Here is a 24,560-nt window from a genome sequence, read left to right on the forward strand (position 1 = left end):
ATTATAAAATAAGAATATCGGCCTCTGTGGCGGCCTAGGCACGACCTGCGTGTAAATAAGTGGAACCCAGGTAGAGCCAGAACCTAACGCTCTATTTAAACACCAACGAAGAAGAGATCAACTTCCACCAACGAAGAAGAACACAGTGATGTACAGTTCAGTCATTCGCCCTCTGAGGAGGACAGTTAGCTGTTAGCATTTAGCTGTTAGCCAGCAGGGTGAAGAAGTCCACAAGGAGACCAGACTGAGGTAACACCGTGTGCATGTGTGCGCGTGTGTCTGCATGTGTGTGCACGCGCGTTTGTGTGTGCATGTGTATATTTCTATGTGTGTGGTTTGATAAGGAATAAAAATGCTAGCATGCTAACCATGCTAAGTTAGCAGAGTTGAACTTTGGACACATTTCTTTAATTTCCTCTCAGTCGTTTAGATATCTGTGACGTCACATGTACATCACTGACCGTGAGAGTATGAGCTCTGTGTGACGTGTTGATGATGTGCTAATGATGATTGATTGATTGATTTGTGATCAGAGAACTGAACTCTGCAGGGACCTTTACTGTTTCTCTGTCAATATGGCACATGTGTTTATCCTTTAAACTGGTTATTGTCATTATTGTAATCCATTTTTAAAGAACAGGATGTCATGATCAATATTAGAATGTTTGTTGAAGTATGTAGTCATGTTAATCAGAAGCTTTAGGGTGTGCAGGACAGTATGAACAAACACATGACGACAGCAGGTGGACAGTGTGTCTTTGAATGGTATGTGAATAGTGCAGTGTGACTAAACAGAAGCATGTTGTCTTAGGGCAAACATCCCAAGCTGTTCATTGTGCATGTCTGGGGCCAAACGATATGGACCAAAAATAATGCCTGGATATTTTTCAGACTAGATCAGACCACACAAATGAAGCCAGATGTTGACTTGATTGTGTCATCATAACCCATTAAATGTTGGGTCAGTATATGAACACTGGGAACAACTAACACTCTTGAAGTTCCACAATGCATTAAGGATGCTCCACTTGCATGGCAGAGTTATTCTTTTAATTTGACACCTTGACCTGACATGAACAATGATTTTCATGAATCTGATCAGTCCACCTTATTCATGAGGGCTCTCTAGTGTAGAGTCTATTTTGGGTGGAACCTCCAGTGATACAGCAAACTGAAAAGCTGAGTTTCTCTCAGTGGCCACCTGTAGTTGCTAACCACAAACGGCGGTTGTTTTAAAGGAATTCATCCTCAATTTAGCAAAACAAGCTATATGTTTTTAAATCAAATTTCAAAATAATTCGTTAAAAGTTCTCAGTTATATTTTCGTAAATGGCTTTGTTCTGGCACCTCTTGATATCTTTGAGGTTGTACTAATATTTAAGACAAAGTTAAATTCATATCTTTAACAGCTGTTGTATTTTACACATGCTTTTCACTGTCTGAATGTATCAGGGATGAGATGATTCATAAATACAGAATTTCAGATTTACTGACCTGAAGAGGTGGCCATGAGAGCCATAGATATAAAAAGCACATTAAAATAGGGAGTAGTTTGTGAAATAATAAGACTTTGAGAACATCTATATACTAAAAAGAGAAATGCTAGGGCTTTTCAAGTATATAAGAAGAGGACGCACAATATCAACGGCATGACATTGGTACATCGGTATCAGCAGGCATTATCTTAAAAAGTTTGATATTGGTACTGGCAGATTTAATGTTTTCTTCCAACATTTTCAGTCAATACACCAGCCTTAATATCAGCAGTATAAATCAAACATCGGCCTTAAATATCTTCAAAATGTAAAACTATACCATCAGGTGTAGGTGGTTGGCTAGGGCACCACATACTCAAGGAAGCCCATCATGAGCCTTGAACATTTTGAATGAAGCCCAAACTTAAAATAACTACCTGACTGTTTACTTAAAAAAAAGGTATGCATTATATCAGTATCAGTATCTGTATCAGCTAAGATGAGTTTGGAAATATCGGCATATTGGATAACAGCAAAATTCCAATATCGTGCATCCCTTATATAAGGTTGTGTACCCTTACCATAACCCGACTGTCCTAGTTGCAATGCAAATACAGGTATGGAGCTATTAAAAATGGCTAAATACTTGTATACTTTATCTGTGTTTTTTTTTAAATTCATATTGTTCTCTTTTTGAGGGTTAGTAGGAGGCAGAGGGAGAGTCTTTTTTAAAGTATTATTATAGTATTCTAATTATATTATTATTATTATTATAAATTTATAATATTAACACTGGTCTATTTTTATAGGCCACAACAGCAAGTAAGGTCTAAACCTGCCCTCTTTTTAAGGTGTCTTAAGATAACATCAGTTATGAATTGACGCTATTCAAGCAAAGAAGAAAAAAACAGAGTAATTATCACATGTATCACATTGAAAAAACACACCCAAAGTCCCACCCAGAATTTAAGTGAATTATCACAGGGGCTAGTAATTAGGTTAATAGTAGGGGTGCACTGACTGCAATTTTCTGGCCGATCACTGAACACCGATCTTTAAAAAGTCTGACCTGCTGATTCCGATTTTGGCCGATACCAATTTTTTTTTTTTATAACTGACAGCATATACCTTGTACCTTCAATGTTCCAATCTTATTTTACTGAAAAACATTGAACAATACCCGTGAAACAATACAAACTTGTTTTAACTGCACATGAGGTAGTTCTCTCAAATATAAATGAAAAGTTTAGACCATTGCTGTCCAAACTACTAAATTATATCAGTTCCTTTAGTCTTTTATTTTTCACATTTTAGTAGGTAGAGGCATATGAAACTGATCTTATCAACCGATCTTATTTATAAGGATCGGCTGATTGCTGATCTCCTAAAATTAAGGAAATCTGTGCTGATCGATCGGTGCACCCCTAGTTAATAGCAACCCATGATGGTATTTAGCTAGCTAACCGGGCTAATTTTCCACATTTCCACACTAATGTTGACTACATTCATCGCTCAAGTTCTGTTTGAGGCACAGCCAGTCCATATTGTCCTCTTCTTGATACACAGGGATGGGTCACAGTCATTTCTTCTGTGTTTTCTTCTTTTCAAAGCAAAAGACTGCTACTATCACACACACCACATCTCTTGTATCTGTGATTGACACTTTTTGGCCCGCCTCCCCAATGAGCCTATGAAGTCACATGTAGGTCAGCAGATCATTTCATGATGTCAGCATACAATGACTGGTCTTGATCACACTTATAGTGTTGCTAGTCTGCCTGACAAGAGGAGACATTATCTTTGTTGCATAGTCTGACATGGTGTCTTTGTTAGAGACAATAAAACCACATCCGATCTAGCCAGTTTTTGAATGGTGATGCATGATATATCTATATGTGATTTTTTTCTGTAAAGATTACTAAGTCAGTTGGCATTTCTGTGTGTGTGTTTTGCTGTATGTATGTAGATGCAACTGTTGGTTGATTGGTGTGTGTGTTGTGTTTGAATTATGTTAATATTATGTGTGTGTGTGAGACGTGTGTATTTTGTGTGTATTGCGTAGATGGTGTTGGTCCATGGGTGTGAGCAGATTGGATATATTCTACAGACGGCTGCTCCTCACCAAACTCTTCATTGGGGGATGGGGCAAGCCTGAGGACTTAAAAAGGTGTTTACCTTTTTTGATTATTACACACACACAATAACTACACATGAGCTACTACACAGCTACTACACAATAACAACTACTGTTTAAGAAATACAACACTCATACCCGGTTTATACAATGCATTAACAGGGATTTATAACTGTTTTTACCATTCATGGTTATGTCTCAATACGTAGTGAAAACAGTTTGAGCTCAGATTGCTTAAACTACATATTGAGGTGAGATGCTGTGTTTCGATTGGTAGACACCACACAAATACTGGCATGTATTAAAGACCACCCCAACAGCTGATGTGATCTGTGCTAGTATTCTTCTAAACTTAGCACAAAAAGTAAGGAAATTTATGTTTGTTAGATTATTTCTTTGTTGTAACAATGCTTCTTGGCAATAAATATTATACCCTTGGAAAGCCTGTTTATTACCCTTTTAAATGGTGCCACATTTGTAAGGGACATGCATTTGTGGGCAGCAGAGCTGAGTATGTGGGTTGCATCCATGAAAAATTTGCCAAATCTTCTCTGCCAATGCCAAACAGCTTATTTTGCTGTTGCTATTGATTCTTGTGTTGAGCTTCTGGTAGCCCCAGGTGCAGCCAATCAGGTGCCTGATTGGCAGCACCTGTGAGCATGGGTCGTGCTACAGTGGTCAGTAAATGTCTGCTTCAAGAATCGGCATGCCATGTTTGGCTGATCTGGATAGGGTCCAGATAGAGCGATAGGGCAACTTCAAGCTGGTGTTCTGCAAAACCAAGTTGCAGCATTGTTTGAAGTGAACCCTAGTACCATCTCCAAACTGAAGGCCAAGTTCCATGTAACAGGGGATGTCAGAGACAGGCTGTGAAGTGGGCGTCCCAAGAAGATGACACCCCAAGAAGACCATTTCCTCACCCTGTCAGGACTTGGGTACCGTAGGCCGTCTTTTACAGATTTACAGTCAAGGTTTGCAGGATGATATGACCGACAGCTCTCTGCCCAGACAATCCAGAACAGACTGCATGCAGCCAATCTACGGTCTTATAGGGCTGCCAGGAGGCCTGCCATGACTGCCCTTTGACATCAGGCCCGTTTGCGCTGGTGTCAGCAAAATGTGCACTGGAGCCTGAACATGTGGAGGAACATTATGTTCAGTTGAATCATAGTGTCAAAGTGTGGAGAAGACGCGGAGAATGCTATGCTGATTACTGCACCGTTAAAGTAACATCTTTTGGTGGAGGCAGTGTGATGGTGTGGGGCGGCATCTCCCTCACTGGAAAAACAAGGCTTGTCATCATTGGAGGCGATCTCAATGCAGAGAGATATCGAGATGAGATTCTGCAACCAGTGGCAGTCCCATATCTCCACAGTCTAGGACCAAACTCTATCCTCCAAGATGACAACACTCACCCCCACAGAGCGGGGTAAATCAGAGACTACCTGCAGAATTTGTGAGTGGAGAGGATGGAATGGCCTGCCAGCAGTCCTTACCTCAACCTCATTGAACACTGGTAGACAAAAGCTTGGGCGTGCTGTTTGTGCCAGAGTGACCAACCCAACCACGTTGTCTGACTTGTGACAAATGCTGGTTGAAGAATGAAGAATGAAGAATGAAGAATGCCATCCCACAGCAGTGTGTGACCAGACTGGTAAACAGCATGAGGAGGAGGTGCCAGGCTGTTGTGGCTGTGTATGGTTCATCCACACACTACTGAGGCTTCGGTTTGTTAAATACATTAAATGCCACTAGGTCATGTTTCTTCAAACTTCAGTCATCCAATCCACCAAACTAGAGTCAATGGCAGAATAAGCTGTTTGGCATTGGCAGAGAAGATTTGGCAAATTTTTCATAGGTGCAACCCACATACTCAGCTCTGCTGCCCATAAATGCATTTTCCTTTCAAATGTGGCACCATTTAAAAGGGTAATAAACAGGCTTTCCAAGGGTATAAGATTTATTGCCAAGATGCCTTGATACAACAAAGAAATTATCTAACAAACATAAATTTTCTTACTTTTTGTGCTAAATTTAGTAAGAAAAATGCTTGACTTTTCTTTATTTGACTATTTTCAGAGATCGGGATTATATGTCTCAGCTCAGTAATAAGAGCCATCTTTGGGCTCCCAAATAGCTCTTCACCTGGTACCATTTTACTTTTTTCTTTTAATTCTTAATTCTTTTAAACAAATACAAAAATGGATTAATGGAACTCTCTCTCTCAATTTGGAGCCAGTTACTACTACATGTTACACACACACACCTAATACACTGTATACATTCCATTGATACTAAATGGCTGTTTATCTCATTTTGTTATGGTTTCAATCTGATGTTAAATTGATATCGATGACATGTTTAATCATTTTAATATGAATTTGATCCAATTTTAATCTGTCACCTTGGTGTTTTTTTGTCTTTCAGAATCTTTGAGTTTCGTAAGATCATCGGAGACAGAGAGAAGTGTCAGTTTCTGGTTCCTGAGGATTATCCCGTTTATATCAACAAGGTTCACCATAATTCCTAATTCCTATCGTTTTTACAAATATACATTGATTTATTGACTTTAATTATCTCATTTATTACCTCCGCCAAGGAGGTTATGTTATCGGCAGGGTTTGTTAGTTTGTTAGTTAGTTCGTTTGTTAGCAGCATAACTTAAAAAGTTATGGACGGATTTTGATGAAATTTTAAGAAAATGTCACAAATGGCACAAGGAAGAAGTGATTAGATTTTGATCTGGATCACCATCTGGATCCAGGAATTCTTTTAAGGATTCTGTACTATTGGGAGATAGGGCTAATGGTGGAGGTCTGCACCCTCCGAGTGCTTTTCTGGTATTAACAAGGTTTACTGTCAGGTTTCACTGTACAACATAATATTATATGTTTTTATTGACATGAATTCATTGTTATGAGTTGTTTCCTCTTTTGATTTTATTCTTCTTTTCAAACAAACAATGCAGTTCACCAATGTCTATCAAGTTTTCAAACAGCAGTTATGATGTTTTTAATCATGAAAGTGAAATAAAAAGTAGAAAAGTTTCACCCCACTTGTGTTAGATTAATTAATATTCATTTATATATAAACATGTTTTTTATATACATTTAGATATTGATGTTTTATGACTGCTTTAAATTGTTTATATAATAGCACTATCATTCCTCTGATTGGAAAAACAATTAGCATAACCTACACCTCTGATTAAAATAGGGATTGACTTAAAGCACCCTGCTAGTAAGAATAATTATCAGCATAATTCTAATTAAAATAATGATCAGCATAAACCACCCCTCTGATTGGAAAAATATAAACTACTCCTACATTTGAAATATTCTTATTCTAATTTGGATTAATTCTGATTGTTTCCACGTTAGCGTAGTTTCCGTGTTAAATCTTTTTCGTTTTATAATCTATTTCTTTTATCTTCACAGTTACATCATGAAGTAGATTAAATCAAAGTTTTATATTGTTTCTGTTGTGTGTACAGACAGAGGAGCACTCAGACTGTCTGATCCACGATGGCTTCCTGATCTCCCCTCTTGAACACCTGGTTCCTGGAATCCTCCCACCTGAGTCTGTCAAAGCCAGGTGAGCATCCTGCTCATGGTCACATGACCTGCTGACAGCTCATGGTTTTATGACCTGCTCACAGGTCATGGTGATGAAACCGTCAGAGGTGGTGAAAAAAAACATTCACACAGAAAACATGTAGAAAGGTACATGGATTTGTATTTAAACAGTGTAGGACAAGAAAATATTGGTCATATTTATGTAGTTGATTCAAATATCTGTTAGATCTAAGGTTCAGTTAAAAGATTTCACAGTAAGAGCCTCTAACAGTAATATTCCTCTTATTGATCACAAGATAATCCATTTGTGATGATAATGCTGAATGGGAATTAGCATTTTAATTATTTGAGGAGAATTTGTAATATCTATTATCATTATTATATTCACAAGTGTGCAGTCATGCCTTCACGCCAGTTGTAGCATCATGTTTTAGGGTTGTTTATCTATTCCTTCATACTGTATGTCTTCTGTCAGAGATATTTTTTGAATGCAATATCTGGAACACTAGGAGGGATTTTCTTCATACTTTGCACAGATGTCCACTCCAACTTAAGGATGAACTGATAGGATTTTGGAGGTCAAAGGTCATTGGGCTGTATAATAATTCAGTCACATTATAATGGAAACCAGCCCAGCTCATATTCTGGATCCACTGCTGTACTTTTAATGATTGTAATCCTTGTCAAGGCGTATTACCACCAGGAATTAGAGCTAGTCCAGTTGTGCTTTCATCTTTCATGTTATGTGTTTACGTTGTGCAGATGGATGTTTAAAAAAAAAAGGTCTGAGTGACATTTGGCGTTTGTTCCATTTAGACTTGTTTTTGAACTGACTTTGTTTTTGTGTCTTTACATAGATATCATGAACAGTCATTCAGCTTAAAAAAATAAGATTTTTGGTCTGTATTTCCCAGCCCTTATCTTAAGATAAGTTGTACATTATACTGTGTGTTTTTCAGGTTCCAGTTCATTGTTCCAAAGAGATGGAAGAACAACAGACCTGTGTGTATACAACTGGCCGGGACCGGCGACCATGTAAGACACACAAACACAGGCAGACAGCACATGGCATCCACAATGTTGTTCCCATGAACATTAACGTGTCTTTTTAATTTGTTTTTGGTCACTAACAAAATTCCACTTGTTTGGAAATCTGCCTTCATTCTCCCTCTGTTAAAAGAAGGAGACCCTACACTTTAAAGCAATTGTAGGCCAGTTTCAAAACTGTCTTGGCTAAGATGTTTGAAATCCCTTGTGAGTGAGTCATCGAACAATATTTCATCTGGTATCAGTCAGGTTTTAGGAAAAAACGCACAGCTGCTTTAAAGTCAACAGTAAGGAACACTGTGCTGCTGTTTTTATGATTTGTGTAAGGCCTTTGACACAGTTTTTATCAACAGTATCAGTCATTATGTTCCCAATGCAAATTCTAATTTCTATGCAGATAACACTGTCATTTACTGCTCTGCTCCTACAAAAAATCAGGCTCTCTGTTGCTTAAGAAGCCTTTGATATTGTACAGAACACTCTCTGTGAGTTAAAATTGTTTCTAAATCCTGGTGAAACCAAACTCAGTGTTTTCAAACTCATAGAGAAAATAGGTGAACCTGCCCTCTATCATTACATCACGGGGTGATGTGATCAAGTCTGTATCATCTTATCAATAACTTTGATTCTTGATTGATGAGTCACTGTCTTTTAAGCTTCATATCAAACAACTTGTAAAGAAGTTAAAGCTGTGACTGGTTTTTTTTAGGAAATAAGTCTTTATTTCAGAAATAAGTCTTTTTTCTTGTTTTTATTTTGATGCAAAGTAAAGACTTGTTTCTGCCACTTTTATGCCTCTGCTTGATTATGAGGACGTTCTGTACATGCATGCATCTTCTCAATGCCTTAAATCCTTGGATACTGTAAACCACTGAGGTTTATATCAAATCTTGAGTCCTTAACTCATTGTATTCTGTATGATTGAGTTAATTGGCCTTTATTGACCACAAGTAGGCTAAATCATTGCCATATCCTTATCCATAAGGCTTTTCTAAATCAACTTCCATCATACTCGTGGGATTTTATTCATGTGACAAGTTCTGGAAGCTTCAGTTTTTGCTCTGTGACTCAGTCATATAATTTACTTTGCTGTCTGTTCCCAAAGTAAAGTCCTGCTTCTTGCACACCTTTAACAAAGTTTTTGTTATGGCTTCTGTAACATTTGTCTCAAGGTGCAACTATTACTGAAACACAGAAAATTCACAAAATTTTTAAAAAACGACATAACAAGGTTAAAGAAAAATTACAAACCCGTTTGTACGTCTCTACACAACTTACATACACACGTGTGCACATACATGTATGTGAAATCAGATATGTGTGTGTTGTCATGCACGGGACATCCCGCCTGCTGCTTGATACACATGTGAGTTCACTGATCTCTCATCCTAATGTGATCTGATCCTCGTTCTCTCTCATTGTGTGTGTTTAGTATTTCTGGCGTCGGAGGACTCTGATGGCTCGTCCGATGGTTAAAGAAGCAGCCATGGCGTCTCTGCTCTTAGAGAATCCCTACTATATCCTTTTAAGCTCTGTACTGGATTCTAATTTGCTGCTGGGTGATGATTATTCATTACATTACTAAAAATGAACTACCTTTAATCTATATATGGACTATGTGTGCAGTGTGTTTATTTTCATATTAATAAAGCAATCACCCATCAGCCTGCACTTGAAACCATTTTTTGATTAAACTTTCATACATGTCTTACACAGTACAAAAATTTATGATAACATTGGTAATGATATAATAATAAATAAATCTTAAGACAAAAAATATAACAACAGAACCAAAGAGATTTTCACAGTCTATCACAAAAAAAGAAATTTTAACCTTTTTAAAATGAAACTCTCTGATTCCTTTGCGGTCTGTTTGTTTCTTAACCTTTGACCACATGGATACCGTAAACCCAAAGACCAGCTGTAAGTCCACTCCCCTTCATTAAATGTTTAAATTAATAAGGGTTTATTTTCTTCCCCTCACACTGTAAATCTCACATAGTTATAACTTTAACAACTAACTTTCTGTATGAATCCAGGAGGTCCTGTTTGAAGAATGTCTCAGATCTGTTTGTGATGGGCGGTGCTCTGATCCTGGAGTCCACTGTGCTGCTGCGATGGCTGCAGAGAGAAGGTTACTGGCCCCTGGGCATGACTGGCATCTCAATGGGAGGCTACGTATGTTAATTGATAATACTTTATCTTGTTCTCTTAGTAATCAGATTCATGATAAAGACCATTATCTCCATCGGAAGAATTGTACTTTTTAAAAAATGATATTTATCATATTTTTCTTATAATAACATTTATTGGGATGTCTGGCATCTCCATGAGAGTATATGTATGTTTAGTATATTAAATCATAATGATCACAATCAGAAAGATGCAGTCATGATGATTAAGACATTGTACACTGACCCCTTGTTAGTAGATGGTGTCATGATGGTAAACAATCATGTATTGACCCTGTGTGTGTAGATGGCGTCCTTGGCGGTGACGAACTGGCCAAAGCCAATCCCACTGGTTCCCTGTCTGTCCTGGTCCACAGCCTCTAGCGTCTTCACCACGGTAACATGTTACATGATCAGTGAGGTCACTTCCTGTGATTAATGCATTGCAACAGCTGAGTTATTCACCTTGCATCTGCTGTTTATCTCTGGTCTATTCTCACTGGCTGATGGATCTGTAATTTCAACCTCATTGGTTGGATTATAAAGCAGAATTTGATCAAAACATGGAAAAATTAGAAATTTGCCATATGGTGAATTGAAAACACTCATTAAGTTCAGTACTAATCATTTTTTATTCTGTGCTACTGTGTGCGTGTATGTGCACAGGGCGTGCTCAGCAGAGCAGTGAACTGGTCCGAGCTGGAGAAACAGTATGCTGTTAACTCGGTGTATGAAGAGGAGATCATTAACCTGCTCGAGTACTGCGGGGTGAGTTCATACTCTACATCATTACCTCCGCCAAGGACGCTATGCGATCGACAGGGTTTGTTAGTTTGTTTGTTAGCAACATAACTCATAAAGTCATGAACGGATTTCAATGGAATTTTCAAGGACTGTCAGGAATGTCATAAGGAAGAATTGATTAGATTTTGGGAGTGATTCAGATCACTGTCTGGATACAGGAATTTTTTAAAAGGATTCTGTACTATTTGGATAGGGCTAATGACGGAGGTCAGCGCTCTCTGAGTGCTTTTCTAGTTGTGATTGTGATCATCATCATCAACTTTATCATCGTTATATTCTTCGTCTTCATGACAGTCACCATCATTAGTTTCATCTTCGTCATCATCGCCTCTACTTGATCATCTCTACCATTATCAGTCTCATCATTATTATTATCATCTTCTTCTTCATCAACTTTATCTTCAACATCATCATCATCTTTATTATCATATTCATCATCTTCATCACAACCTCGTTCATCATCTGTATCAACACATCGTCATCCTCATCTTTATATTCTTCATAATCATTTCAGTCATCTTCATCATCATTACCACCATAATCTACATCTTCATCTGAATCATTGCCATCAATTTCATAATCTTCATCATTCTTATCATCTTAATCATCATCCTCATCTTCATCGTCATCTTTAACATTGTAATCATTATTTTCATCATGTACATCTTCTTCTTCATCATAATCACTTTTATTGTCTTGAGCTTAAACACCATTCTTACCTTTAACATCATTATTTCCCTGATCATTATTACCATTTCTAGGGATGCAATGCATGATATTGTATTTTTGCCAGTATCCAATATGCCAATATTTGCTGATTCAATTTTAGCCAATACCAGTATGAACACAGATATATAAATGTAGTTCCTGAAACTTCAGTCATAAAACACACTTAACAATTTAAAGTAACAAACTTGATTCCTAAGAGAACATACTTCAAAATTCAGAGAATGAGAATGGCATCAGTTGATGTAGGTATGTTGGCCCAGCCTAAAACTTACGTGTTCATAGATACTGCTATTATTTACAAGGCCAGTATTTGGAGTTGATATATTGGTTGTTAATATTGACTGAATTTTTCATATCTGCTGATACTGATTATAAACCTTTTCAATCTAATTTCTGCCAATACCGATATCATGCTGATAATGTCCTGCATCACTAACCATGTCCATTATTTTGTTCATCATCTTCATCACTCTGACTGTGTCAGGTAAATATTCGAAACAAGACATTTTATAATCCAGATCCAGCTGTGGGTGTATATGAAAAAAATATATATCTTGGTATTCTTTTAAGATAAATGAATAAGTAATGGTTATTCCAATACCAGAAGGATATACTTTACTGTGATTCTGGAAAATATCAACTTGTTGCAGATACCTCTGCAACAAAAATACAAGTCCTAACACCAAGTATTGGGCAATTTCTCATTTTATGAAATTGCAGGTAAACTTCTACACACAGTCTGTATTGCAAAAAAAATCTTATACCTAATTTAAAATGTGAATTTGTCAATCAAAAACTACATATATTTTCTGCTGACAAATATGACATGAATTTTGTCTCTAAGAGTATATCTGTGTCATTTAGGCGGACTCTTTTAAGACATGTCAAGACTTGATAAAGAATCACGGATCCCTGGATGATCTGCTCACTCTGTCTGAGGACAGGTCTTCATCAGGACAGAAATCAGGACGGGGGTTTATGATTGGTGGAGACCATGTGGACCATTTGTTATCTTCAGTCAGCAGCAGCGGGACCACACATGACACCGTACGGAGGTAATCAATACAATTTATTGTTTTTTTTTTTTTTTTTAAAGAAACATAGTGAACTCAGCTCAAAAGAAGCTTCAAATAATATTTGAATAATAATAGTAGTAATAATATTCAGGATCAAATCACAGGTAGACAACAAGAGTCAAGGGTAACCCTTTGCAAGATTGCTCTTAGAAAAACTCACGTGGGTCCCAGGATACACTTTGTCCTTTCCAACATGACCAGTACACCAATGCCCTTGTTTTTACCACTGCCTTTGGTAAGTACTGGACGAAATCTAAGTGACTTCAGCCATTTAATGACTGAAGCTGTCTTTTGAGTCCAGTCCATGGCAATTGCCATATTGAAAACACTTCCCCAAATTTTCAATCAACCTAGAAACTGACAGAGGTGGAGCTGAGGCCGTTCTTCAGCCTCCAGACAAACAGCTTCAACACACAAGCTTGTAGTAATATCAACCACTCCTGTCCCTCATAAAACAAAATCAAGCCCCAAATGGTTTGTCCCCATAAAGACATTATTTATTTAAACTAGAGACCTTTTTTGAACCAGGCTTTACAAAGAAACGTTGAGATTGCAAACAAAGATTGGAGACATATTTATTTCTGTTGTAAATATTGGTATTTTTAGATTGGGTTTGTATCCGACTTCTTCTGCTTCCGCAGACAACCTCTAGTAGATACTCAAGGAACTGCAGATTTTTGCAGTTCAACATTGTTCTCATTTGTCAACCACAGATTGCTGATTAGTTATAACACATTTACCAGGGACAAGCATAAACACATTCATGTCTGCCATGTTAAGTTTATCTGACAAAAAGGCTCGTCAAACAAACAATGAAAAATGCAATGTCTTGTAATGACTTTATGAAGTTTTAATGTAAAATCTTTATTTTTCTTCAAGAAGTTTGAACTCCAGCATGCTGCAAGGGAGGAAGACGGCTTCAGACTCTCGGCCATCTTTGCACAAAGAGTCCATCAGCTTCATGAAAGGAGTGATGGATGAGTGTACCCACATGGCCAACTTCTCTGGTAACCTGTCTATTATTTCATAACAGAAATAATAATAATCAGTGAATAATAATCTCGATCTCAGAAGAGAAGCAATAATAATAATTATTAACCACAGTTATAAATTACCATTTTATGAAAAAAATTATCTGATCCCTGTTACCAGGGGATAGATTAATAAAGTTATACTTTGGGATAATGAAAGCAGAGATGTGTTTAATGAACACTGATAAAACTGGGACCTTTTGATTTTTGACTTTTTGAAATTTAACAAAAAAACAACAATACAGGTTTCTTACCGGCTTTGAACAAAAGAATACCCAATCAGAATTTCCTCTTCTCTGGTTTCTGATCACACACACAGTGGTCTATATCATGGTCATGTTTATTGTGCGTCCCATGCTGTACCTTCTCAGTACCTGTGGACACGTCCCTGATCATCGTGGTTCAGGCCAAAGAAGATGCTTACATCCCTCGGACCGGCGTCCTTAGCCTGCAGGAGATCTGGCCGCAGTGCGAGGTCAGATACCTGAACGGAGGGCACATCAGCGCCTACCTGTTCAAGCAGAACGTCTTCAGGTAAACAACACTCACTTGTCTACTACTACACTATGCACTACTACACACTACTGCTACTAAAGTTGTCCCCCTACTGCCCTGCATGTGTGTTAAGCATAATATCTTCAGGTTAATAACACAGCCTACGCCATGCATGTTGTTTTACGTGTTCCTCTGGTTGTTTATTGCTGGTGTTGTTGTATTTTCAGACAGGCCATATACGACGCTTTCAACAGATTCTGTGTCAAATATCCAAACCTGCACTAAACTTTGACCTGAGTAGTGACCTGATCCTGATCCTAATCCTGAACCTACATTTCAACATCCACCTGGACCTGGGCCTGATTCTGATCCTGGACCTTGAGCTGAATGGTGGTCATGACAAGTAGACAGTTGAGATCTTAAAGTCTGTAAATGATCAGTATGACTTCTATAAAGGGACAGCGTGTGAGTGTGTTTTTTGTTAGCGTCATTGTTGGCCTGGTCATGTGATCAGTACTTAAAGTTTGCTATGAAATAAATCCAGATGCTGTTGTGTTCAACCTTCGGGTGGTTTCTGCAGTTTGATAAATATAAAGAAAGAGATTTAACTTCTGAAAAATGAAATAATAATTTTATATAAAAATTTAATAATTCCAATGTTTTCCACATGTAACACCTGTTTTTAAATCCATTTTTTGTGTAATTACCCTTTATGTTACTAAAACAGCTTTGATTTATTTGATAAGTCATTCATGTTGGCGCGTTACTCCCTCCATGATATAAAGGCCCAATATGTATGATTCAGTCAAACAATTTTATTTAAATCTGGACATCCTGATTGGAGCAGAAACAGCCAATAAGAGAGGAGGAGAAGAAAGAGTCAGAGGTGGTGACAGTCCAAGCTATAAACTTTCAGTTAACAGCCGACCAATGACCAGTGATGAAACTGAGATCATGTGACATCATAAAGGTCACACGATGTTTCTATCTTTTGCTTTCACATGATGGCATTGCTAAATTGTGCTTTGTTTGTGGTTGAGATAAGTTTTTGTCTTTAAGTGAGAAATCAACCAGGGTTATAATTAATGATTTCAACCTTAGGTCTGAGTCTGCTCAGTAACAGTAATGTATAAAGAAGACAGAGACACATTTAAATACAAAATCTTAGTTTTATTCAATGTAGTGGATAAAAATAATAAATGTGTCTGGTTCAATTTTTCCAAAGATACTTATTTATCTTTATCACTATAATCTGCAATCCACTCTGAATGTTCGAGATTTCACCTGCTGAATTTCTCTCTGGATTAACAAAGAATCTGGAAAGTATCTATGAAGTGTCTCAAAGGTGTCTTCACACATCAGCTGTCGCCGAGTTGTCCAACTGACTTTAACATGTAAACGTTCTGAAGACTCACTGTAAAAAGCCTTTAAACTATGAAAAACTCAGTGTTTCTGACTTTCTTAAAATGTCATGTCAAAAAAACAGATTTTTAAAAAAATAAAACTTCATATCAAAATGTTTGTGTCACATGACAAGGTAAAACTGAGCTCAGCTGCAAGTCAATACACAAATATTGATATTCACGTAAGATTAATGACAAATTAATTTAAATTTAGAAGTATTTACTTGTTTGATTTTTGTTTTTGTGTTTAAGAAGTGCTCTGATGTGATCATAAATGTGCCATTCTATTATTTTTTTTCTTTTTTGTGTGTTTCAATGTGGGATTTTTGTTATTTCCACTAACACCATTTCCTAATGTTTGTGTCCACACGTAACTACTTGATTTCTTTTTAAGAAAAATTACATTTGTACAATTTTTAAAATAAACATCTGATTCAGTTTTTCCTGATCAACCTGATTCCAATCTGTCAACAGTTGGTTTAATAATTAAATGTGTTTTTATGAACGAGGAACTCTGATTTTTATATAGAAACACACTTGTTAAGTGTTTATTAACCATGACAACACATGGAGAAGGAAAAACGATCAAATCGTTTTTTGTATGGTTTGTTCTGAACAGAATAATGTGAAATCCTTTTCCTGTGTGCCATATAAAAACTAATAAAGGATCAATGGGAAACATTTCTGTGGGTTATTGATCTGAACACACATCATGGATATTACTGATCTTGGAAAACACTTGTTGAATTGTTTTTAAACATTGTTTATATTCTAAACCATTGATGAATGTACTTAGATACAGTGCATTCAGACCCCCTTATTTAGTTTTATTATGTCGCAGCATGATCCTACAATAGTTTAAATTCTGTAGTATTTCTCATTGATCTGCACTCAGTACCCCATAATTACAATGTAAAACTTTTTCCTTTTTTTCTGAAAATGTATTAAAAGACAAAACGGAAATATCACAATGACCTAAGTATTCATGCCCTTTACTCAGTATTTATTTGAAGCAGCTCTGGCAGGAATTACAGCCTCAAGTCTTCTTGAATATAATGCAACAAGCTTTGCACATCTTGACTGGGGAATTGCCATTCTTTGCAAATCCTCTCAAGCTCTGTCAGGTTGGATAGAGACCATGGGTGGACAGCCAACTTCGGGTCTCTTCAGAGATGTTCCATAGGGTTCAAGTCAGTATTCTGGATGGGCCACTCTGCAACATACACAGAGTTGTCCAAAAATAAGTTCAAGTGTTTTTGCAAAGGGTCTCAATATCTTTGCCAATGTGATATTTCCGTTTTTTATCTTTCATGATTTTGCAGGAATATCTAAAATTCGGTTTTTCTCTAGATTGAGAAAAAAATAAATTGCCTGATGTTACTATTTTAGCATCAGGCCTCATCATCACAAAACTGAAAATGTGAGGGGGGTCTAAATACTTTCTAAATGCACTGAGCATTTAAAGTATATCATAAAGCATAAAGTACAAATAAACGGCTTTTATTTTGTTCAACTTAGGTTTCTAAGGCTTTTATTTTGTTTCTTGTTTACATATGTGAGGTGGAGCCGGATGTGACGTCAGCTCGGCCGTGTCCAGCTGATCGTTCGGTTGGGTCTCCGTCATTTTGTTGTTGTTTTTGATGAGAACACCTGGAGCCAACGACAGGACGCGCCGCGGACTTTCGGCGGGGTTCTGTTGCGCGTGCAGCTCACACCTGAGATACGTCACGGGAGCCGTTACCTGTCCGTTTGGGCTGTGACATCATCATGGCCTGCTGTGATGCTAAGCTAACGAGCTAGCTGTCAGCGTTAGCATGACGTGCTACATTCAGGGACCATGGAGGGAGGCGGAAAACACAGCTCCAGGAGGCTAAGCTCCAGGAGGCTAAGCTAAGCTAACAGCTGAGGAGGAGTGCGTGTGTGTATGTGTGGGCTGTTTAAGTTAGCATTTTAGCATGTAGGCAGACAGACCGTAACCGAGTAGCTGTGTGTAGTTGTGACTCCACTGTGAGTGTGAGCTACACGAACACGCAAAAACACACTCGCACACACTCTTCGTTGTGTTATGTTCGGGTAGCTGGTGTTTCCTGTCAGAGGTCAGAGTTCATTTCTCAGAGGGTGTGTGGGCTCCAGGTGTGAGTGAGGTGGGGCTGCTCGATCATATCAAAATTCATTTCACGATTATTTTGATTGATAATGATCATTAAACACTCGCTGATGTTCAAGATCAGCATCTCAGTTCATATCGATCTCACATACATTTAAGAAAACAAGCACTACATGAAAAACACAAAGTGAAAAATATACACATTTATAAATTATAATATACAATAATAACTAAATAAACACTAGTAATTTAACATTTTTTTGTTAATGGTGTAATGTCCATCTCTCTAGTTTTCGTGACAGAGAGAAACTAAAATTCCTATTTAAACTTAATTACTTGCTCAACCCCAGTCTCAGGTGTGTGTGAGGTGTCCTGTGATTGAATTAGGATGTGGCTCCGCCTCCTCTTCCTCCTCCTTTACCTGGTGCTGCTGTTCGTGTTGGCAAGGATCTTTGAGGCGGTGGTTTGGTACGAGACGGGCTCCTTCTCCACTCAGCTTGTTGACCCTGTCACGCTGAGCTACACCAAACTTAAGACCATTCTGGAGACACGAGGACTCGGAGACTCCGGCCTCAAAGAGAAGACCGATGCCAGCCGCCTCGTCCAGCAGTCAGGTATGAAAGAGAGGGAACAATTATTCAGAAAAATAATTCATTAAAACCATGAGCTATTTGAATTGTTTACACACATGCTCATTATTTGCGTTGGATTGTTGTCACGTATACACGGCCTGAAACAGCTAAAACGTTTTGATCAGTCTATTTATGAAAAAATTTTTCATAAAATGTGTTTTTCTCAGTCTTTATGTGGTTGTCTTGACCTGTTCTCATTGACTCTCTGGCTCCGCCCTCTCAGGTGAGCTGACTCATGGCGAGTTGTACTCAGCAATGAAGAAGGAGACAGAGCAGACAGAGGGTGGAGACTCGAGCAGCACCAACTTTAGCGGAGAGATGCACTTCTATGAGTTAGTGGAGGACACTAAGGACGGGATCTGGCTCGTTCAGGTAGAAAAAAACCTGTACCAAGGTTAGGTTAGAGTAAAAGCAAAGTGCTCACAGAATAGCGCTTTAAGGGGCTTGGGCTCTTTGGACTAGAGTTCGCCAAAAGGCCTTTGGGAGACTCCATGACCAAGTGGAAGAAAATTCTTTGGTCTGATGGGATTAAAATATTACTTTTTGGCCATCAGACAAGACAGCATGATTGGCAGACACCAAATACTGCACATCACCACAAACACACCGTCCAAACTGTGAAGCACTGTGGTGGCAGCATCATGCTGTGGGGTTGATTCTCGGCAGCCAGCCCTAGAAGGCTTGTAAAAGTAGAGGGTACAATGAATGCAGCAAAATATAGGAAACCCCTAACCCTAAACCTTGGGGGACAATCTTATTGAGTCTGCAAGAGAACTACAGCTTGGGAGAAGATTTATTGTCCAGCAAGCCAATGACACGAAGCATACAGCAAAAGCCACTTAGAAATGGTTTAAAGACAAGGTCGGTGCTGAACTGGCAGCACCAATGCCCAGACCTAAGTCCAAGAGAGAATTAGTGGCTTGACTTGAAAATGGCTGTTCACGCTCAGTCCCCATGCAATCTGAGAGAGGTTGAGCAGTTTTGCAAAGAAGAATGGTGTAAAATTGTAGTGCCCAGATGTGCAAGCCTAACTGAGGCCTGTCTACACAGACTCAGTGCTGTGATTGTAGCCAAAGGTGAATCTATTAAATACTGACTGGAAGGGGGTGAACATTTATGCAGTCACTCATTTTGCATTACATATTTTTATTTGATTGATATTACTCTGTAGAAATCTGTTTTATCTTGTACATGTAATCTGCATAACTACTGTCTGTACTGTGATGAATTTGGTAATGGTTTGTAATATGTGCTGTTATCTAGCTGTCTGTGTAATTATGTCTGTCCTGTATGATTATTTGAGCCCCCTTTGTCTGCTGGATGTGTATTTGCTGTTACCTAATTCTCTAATCATGTGTTGGCTAATGACTAATGTTGGGTCCTCCAGGTGGAAGAGGGCACAAGTATGTGTGTGCACGGTGGGTTTTATGGATAACTTGTGATATTGTGGGTAATATGGTGTCTCAGTGGAACGAATCTATGAAGAGCACAGGCTCCTGAACATCTAAACAAAGGTTAGTTTGTGAAAAGGACCTGCCCTTTTTTTGACATTTCACTGTTGATCACTACACAAACTGAAACACAGTTCACTGTATCTACAGTCTAGAGTCGATCCATGATTTGGATTAACTCTGTTAATATAAGCAAGGATGATAACATCCATGCTGTGTTTCATGCTCTTTGACCTGTGGGGGATGTGTAGCATCTTTGCAACAGCTGTCTCCGACTCAGACTTGTCTGTAACTTGAACTTACCTTAACTCTGACTTGAATCTAACTTGGACTTGTCTTAAGCTCTGACTCATTCCCCTGTTGGACTTGTGTGACTTCTGTGTGCCTTTGCAGGTCATTGCCCGTGATCGTGATGCTCTGCTTAGTCGTTCTAACTGGGTGAAGATGGTTCAGAAAGTTTCCCAATTTGGGATCAGAACTGGAACCTTTAACTGCTCCAACGACTACAGGTGGGAAACCTTTACCACTATCACCTTCACATTAGATGTACAGTTTATGTCTGTGTCCACATGTAGAGAGGTAGATGTACTGTGGTGTAGTGTTATTTTTATATATACAGTTTGCTGCTGCTCCTTTGGCACTGGTAAAGACTAGTTTCTTTAAGATAATTGGTTCTTCAGAGCATGTCTGTGTGATCCTGGCCTGATTAATGGTTGGTTTTGCTTCACCCCTCAGGTCATGTGTCAGGCGTGGCTGGCAACGCTCCACTCTCATCATGGCGGTTCCTCAGACATCAGCTTCAAAAGGAAAGGTCATGCTCAGAGAATACGATGGTCGGCGCATTGAGACCGAACACATCTTCCGCTGGATGACATCGCATATTTCTCAGCGGATCAAAACTTTACGTCGGTCCGAGCAGCTGAAGGAAGAGTGGCGCTTCGACCCCGCCCACCCTGTGAAGATGTTTCTGTTTGCTCGTCTGTCACAGCCCCCCGCCTTCTTCTCCTCGCTGTCAGTCAAGTTCACTGGCAGGATCGACTTCATCTTTGTCGACATCCGTCATTGGGACAACCATAGCAGCCTATCAGAGATTGGCGTGACACAGAGCCCCGCCTACATTCTCAAGATGCCTGAAGGCATTTACCGCTATGGTAACAGGTGAGGATAGTGGAAATCGTTATCAATAGTTTAAAAAAAAAAATCTAATGAAATAAAGCAAAGGTTTTAACTATCAATCCCACACCCTAGCACAGGGGAGTTCCTTTCCTTGGTTGCTATGGATACGTTCCTGCGGTCTGTGCAGCCTGAGGTCAACGATCTTTTTGTTCTCAGTTTGGTTCTGATCAACCTGCTGGCCTGGATGGACCTGTTCATTACACAGGTGATTATTTAGTAATTATCAGGGATGTCCTGATCCTAATGGTGTTTATTGGAGCTGATATAAGCGTTTTTTAAACTGATAAGAGATTTGATCTGATCAACCCAACCAATCATTTACATCAGCTGTTGTATACAGAGCACAGTCTGCGGCAGGCCGTAAATGGGCAAGTAAGACAACAGAGCATCAATAGTAACACAAGCAGCCTATTCAAGTCAAAATGTTTACACCACTTTAAAGGGGAGTTGGGATGTTTTGAATTCATTTTTTTAGTTCAGATCAGTAGATGTTGTTGTAGTAAATATAAAAACAACGGAAGGGATTGGTGGCCAAAAATGTTGATCAGGACATCCCTAGTACTTATATTCTGACAAAGTATTATTTTGTGTTCTGTTTCTTTATTAAAACCTTGTCTTAACTTGGTCTACAGGGAGCAACAGTGAAACGTTTTGTGGTCTTGATTCGGACTTTGGGAACATACAACTCCATCCTGCTTGTTTCCTGGCTTCCTGTTCTGGTGAGCTATCATTAATACTTTATTTTTCACTGATTATCTTTTTAGTATGTTTAAGTAATTAAACTTCTTCGTCATGATGACACTCTTTTCTCTACATTAATCCTGGCGTTATTGTCAGGATATATCAAAGATATCATGGTTAATAACCATTAATATTTTGATGTGTTTCATTGATGCACTGTGAAGAGAAGCTCTTGTTTTTCTGTGACAAGATTAAACTTTGCAGGTTAGGTTTCTGCAAGCTTCACAGGAAAAAGTAATACTAATAAAATGTGTAAGAAATAAAATATGAAGTTTGCTATTTAAGGTTAGCTAACCGGCTCCACATTAAAGAATAAGTGACAATGATGTAACTGGGAGATAATCAATGATTATTGTAAAGGTTTTTTATTTTTAAGTAAAAAAATGTATTTTCAGCTTACATGTCTGTTTAACAGTAAATTAACACTGATTGATTACACAGTAATAGTACATACTGATCACTGATTTGTTCCCTTGTAATATTCTGATTGGTCACCTTCCAGGCTCTCCTGCAGCTGCCATACCTGGACGCTCTTTACGGCTACAGTCTGAAGCTGCTTCGGTATGCTGACACCACCTCACTGGCCAGTTTGGTGCGAGCTGACTGGACATTTTATTCGTCACACCCAGCCCTCTTCCTGTCCACATACCTTGCTCACGGCCTGCTGGTTGATTACTTTGAGAAGAAACGGCGTTGTGGCATCAGAAACCAAGAGGACAGCAGCACCAACCTGGAGTGGCTTGCCAGTCTATGGGACTGGTACACCTCCTACCTCCTCCATCCAATTGCATCGCTGCAGCAAGTTCCTTCGGACCAATCAGAATGGGATGACGACCCAAACTTCTTACTGGAGCGCCTAGCCTTCCCTGATCTCTGGCTTCGCCCACTAGTAAACATGGACTACATTAAAGCCCTGCCCACCTGGAGGTTCAGAGGAGAGGAGAGCAGAGCAAAGGCGGCAGAGCCCGAGGACGGGTCAGGGACAGCAGAGACGGGGGAAGGGGTGGATACAGCAGAGGGGACAGAGACAGGGGAAAGCGATGAAGAGACGGATAAAGAAAACGACAGCTTGCAGACAGATGAGTCACATGACCAACACCCATCCTCAGCCGGTGACAGCAGACAGCGCCCCCACCCTGCAGCAGCCTGCTGTCGTCATGGTAACACAGACTTACTAGCTGACAGGCCCTGTGATTGGTCAGTGTGGCCATGTGGCGTGCTGAGGTGCTCAGAGTGCGTTGTCTGTCTGGAAAACTTTTCGAGTGATGAGCTGCTGATGGCACTGCCCTGTGGCCACGCCTTCCACCAGCAATGCATCATGGTCTGGTTAGCATCAGGGCGGCACTGCTGCCCCGTATGCCGCTGGCCGAGCTACAAGAAGAGACTGCAGGGTGTGGCCGCAAGCAGCTTGACTGAACACTCAGAGAACTGAATCTCAACTGCTAGCATCACAGCTAGCCTAGCATAAAGCTGCTAAGCTAAACAGACTGAAGGACTGATGTTGGCAACACAGCTAGCCCAGTATTGGGCAGCTGAGCTGAACAAACTGAAGGACCAATATCTGTGTCATAGCTAGCTTAGCATTGAGCTGCTAAGCCAAACAAACTGAAGGACAGATGTTAGTATCACAGCTAGCTTAGCATGGAGCTGCTCAGTGGAAAGTGAAGGACTGATGTTAGCAACACAGCTTGCTTAGCATGGAGCTGCTCATTTGAAACTGAAAGACTGATGTTAGCATGTCTTCTCTGTGTTCTCGTTGAGCGCTATGCTAACAAAACAATAACTGATGGGCACAAAGCCACCACTGGTAGTATCAAAGCAAGCTCAGCGTTTGTCTTCTTTGAAGGTGTGGTGAGGGTGTCAAGGTGTGTGGGGGGTGGGGGGTTGTGGTCTTTCTGTGACGATGTCAGAGCTAATGATGTTTTACTTCCTGTTCCAGATGGTGTTTGATCCTGAAAAATCTAAATAATAAACTAAATTTTAATTTAGTCCTCCTGAGATCAATAGTCTGGATTCTCATTCTTCTCTTTTGTCTCTTGTATCATTTATACAAACAGATTATTTGAGTTTTATGATCAGGTTTTCATAAACATTTTTTCTGTAAAGTTAACAAGAAAACAGTGAATCCTTAGATAAGCTTTAGAGTCTTGATAGATGATTTTTATGTTTAAGCAGCTTTAGAGATGGCCATAAAACTGGATGGTTGATCTTGTATAATGTCCATTTTTTGACCTGGCAACCTTTTTTTTTTGTTTGTTTGTTTGTTTTTTTACAACTCAACAACATTATTGTTCAAGTTCTTTGCCAGTTCAGGCATCTCATCTCGTTCTATCATTCTTGGATGCTGCAAAGGAGCCGTGACAAATGTCCCCAGTACCCATTTTTCCTAATTTGAGTAGAGCTCCTGGCCCTCGGCTCCTCAGGGAGAATCAGTAACTTATGTTGTTCATTTGAGATCTTGAGTCAGTTTTCTCTTCCAGCATTTTATTTCTCCTCTCCAAACTTTGAACCAT

The 24,560-nt window shown here is 39.0% G+C and overlaps 2 protein-coding genes across 3 annotated transcripts; both read left to right on the forward strand.

Annotated features, from left to right (window-relative positions):
- Positions 1-118: 118 nt before the first annotated feature.
- Positions 119-15,098, forward strand: abhd18 (abhydrolase domain containing 18). Of its 2 annotated transcripts, none has more exons than XM_041798051.1 (14): positions 119-249; positions 3,538-3,642; positions 6,037-6,121; positions 7,103-7,203; positions 8,144-8,219; positions 9,664-9,748; positions 10,127-10,154; positions 10,271-10,409; positions 10,710-10,799; positions 11,069-11,170; positions 12,800-12,990; positions 13,891-14,018; positions 14,414-14,576; positions 14,765-15,098. In XM_041798051.1, exons 2-14 carry the CDS (start codon positions 3,551-3,553, stop codon positions 14,820-14,822), a joined length of 1,338 nt encoding a protein of 445 aa, XP_041653985.1. In that variant the 5' UTR covers positions 119-249; positions 3,538-3,550; the 3' UTR covers positions 14,823-15,098. The 2 variants fall into 2 exon arrangements, with proteins under 2 accessions (XP_041653985.1, XP_041653986.1); XM_041798052.1 differs by having other exon boundaries at positions 13,894-14,018.
- Positions 15,099-17,520: 2,422 nt separating this feature from the next.
- On the forward strand, positions 17,521-24,051 carry rnf103 (ring finger protein 103). Its single transcript, XM_041797594.1, has 7 exons — positions 17,521-18,661; positions 18,903-19,051; positions 20,524-20,639; positions 20,866-21,288; positions 21,379-21,511; positions 21,939-22,025; positions 22,550-24,051. The coding sequence occupies exons 1-7, from the start codon at positions 18,436-18,438 to the stop codon at positions 23,477-23,479; spliced, it is 2,064 nt and encodes a 687-aa protein (XP_041653528.1). The 5' UTR covers positions 17,521-18,435; the 3' UTR covers positions 23,480-24,051.
- Positions 24,052-24,560: the final 509 nt, after the last annotated feature.

The sequence above is a fragment of the Cheilinus undulatus genome, linkage group 10, assembly GCF_018320785.1.
Source record: "Cheilinus undulatus linkage group 10, ASM1832078v1, whole genome shotgun sequence".
In the NCBI taxonomy this organism is placed as follows: Eukaryota; Metazoa; Chordata; class Actinopteri; order Labriformes; family Labridae; genus Cheilinus; species Cheilinus undulatus.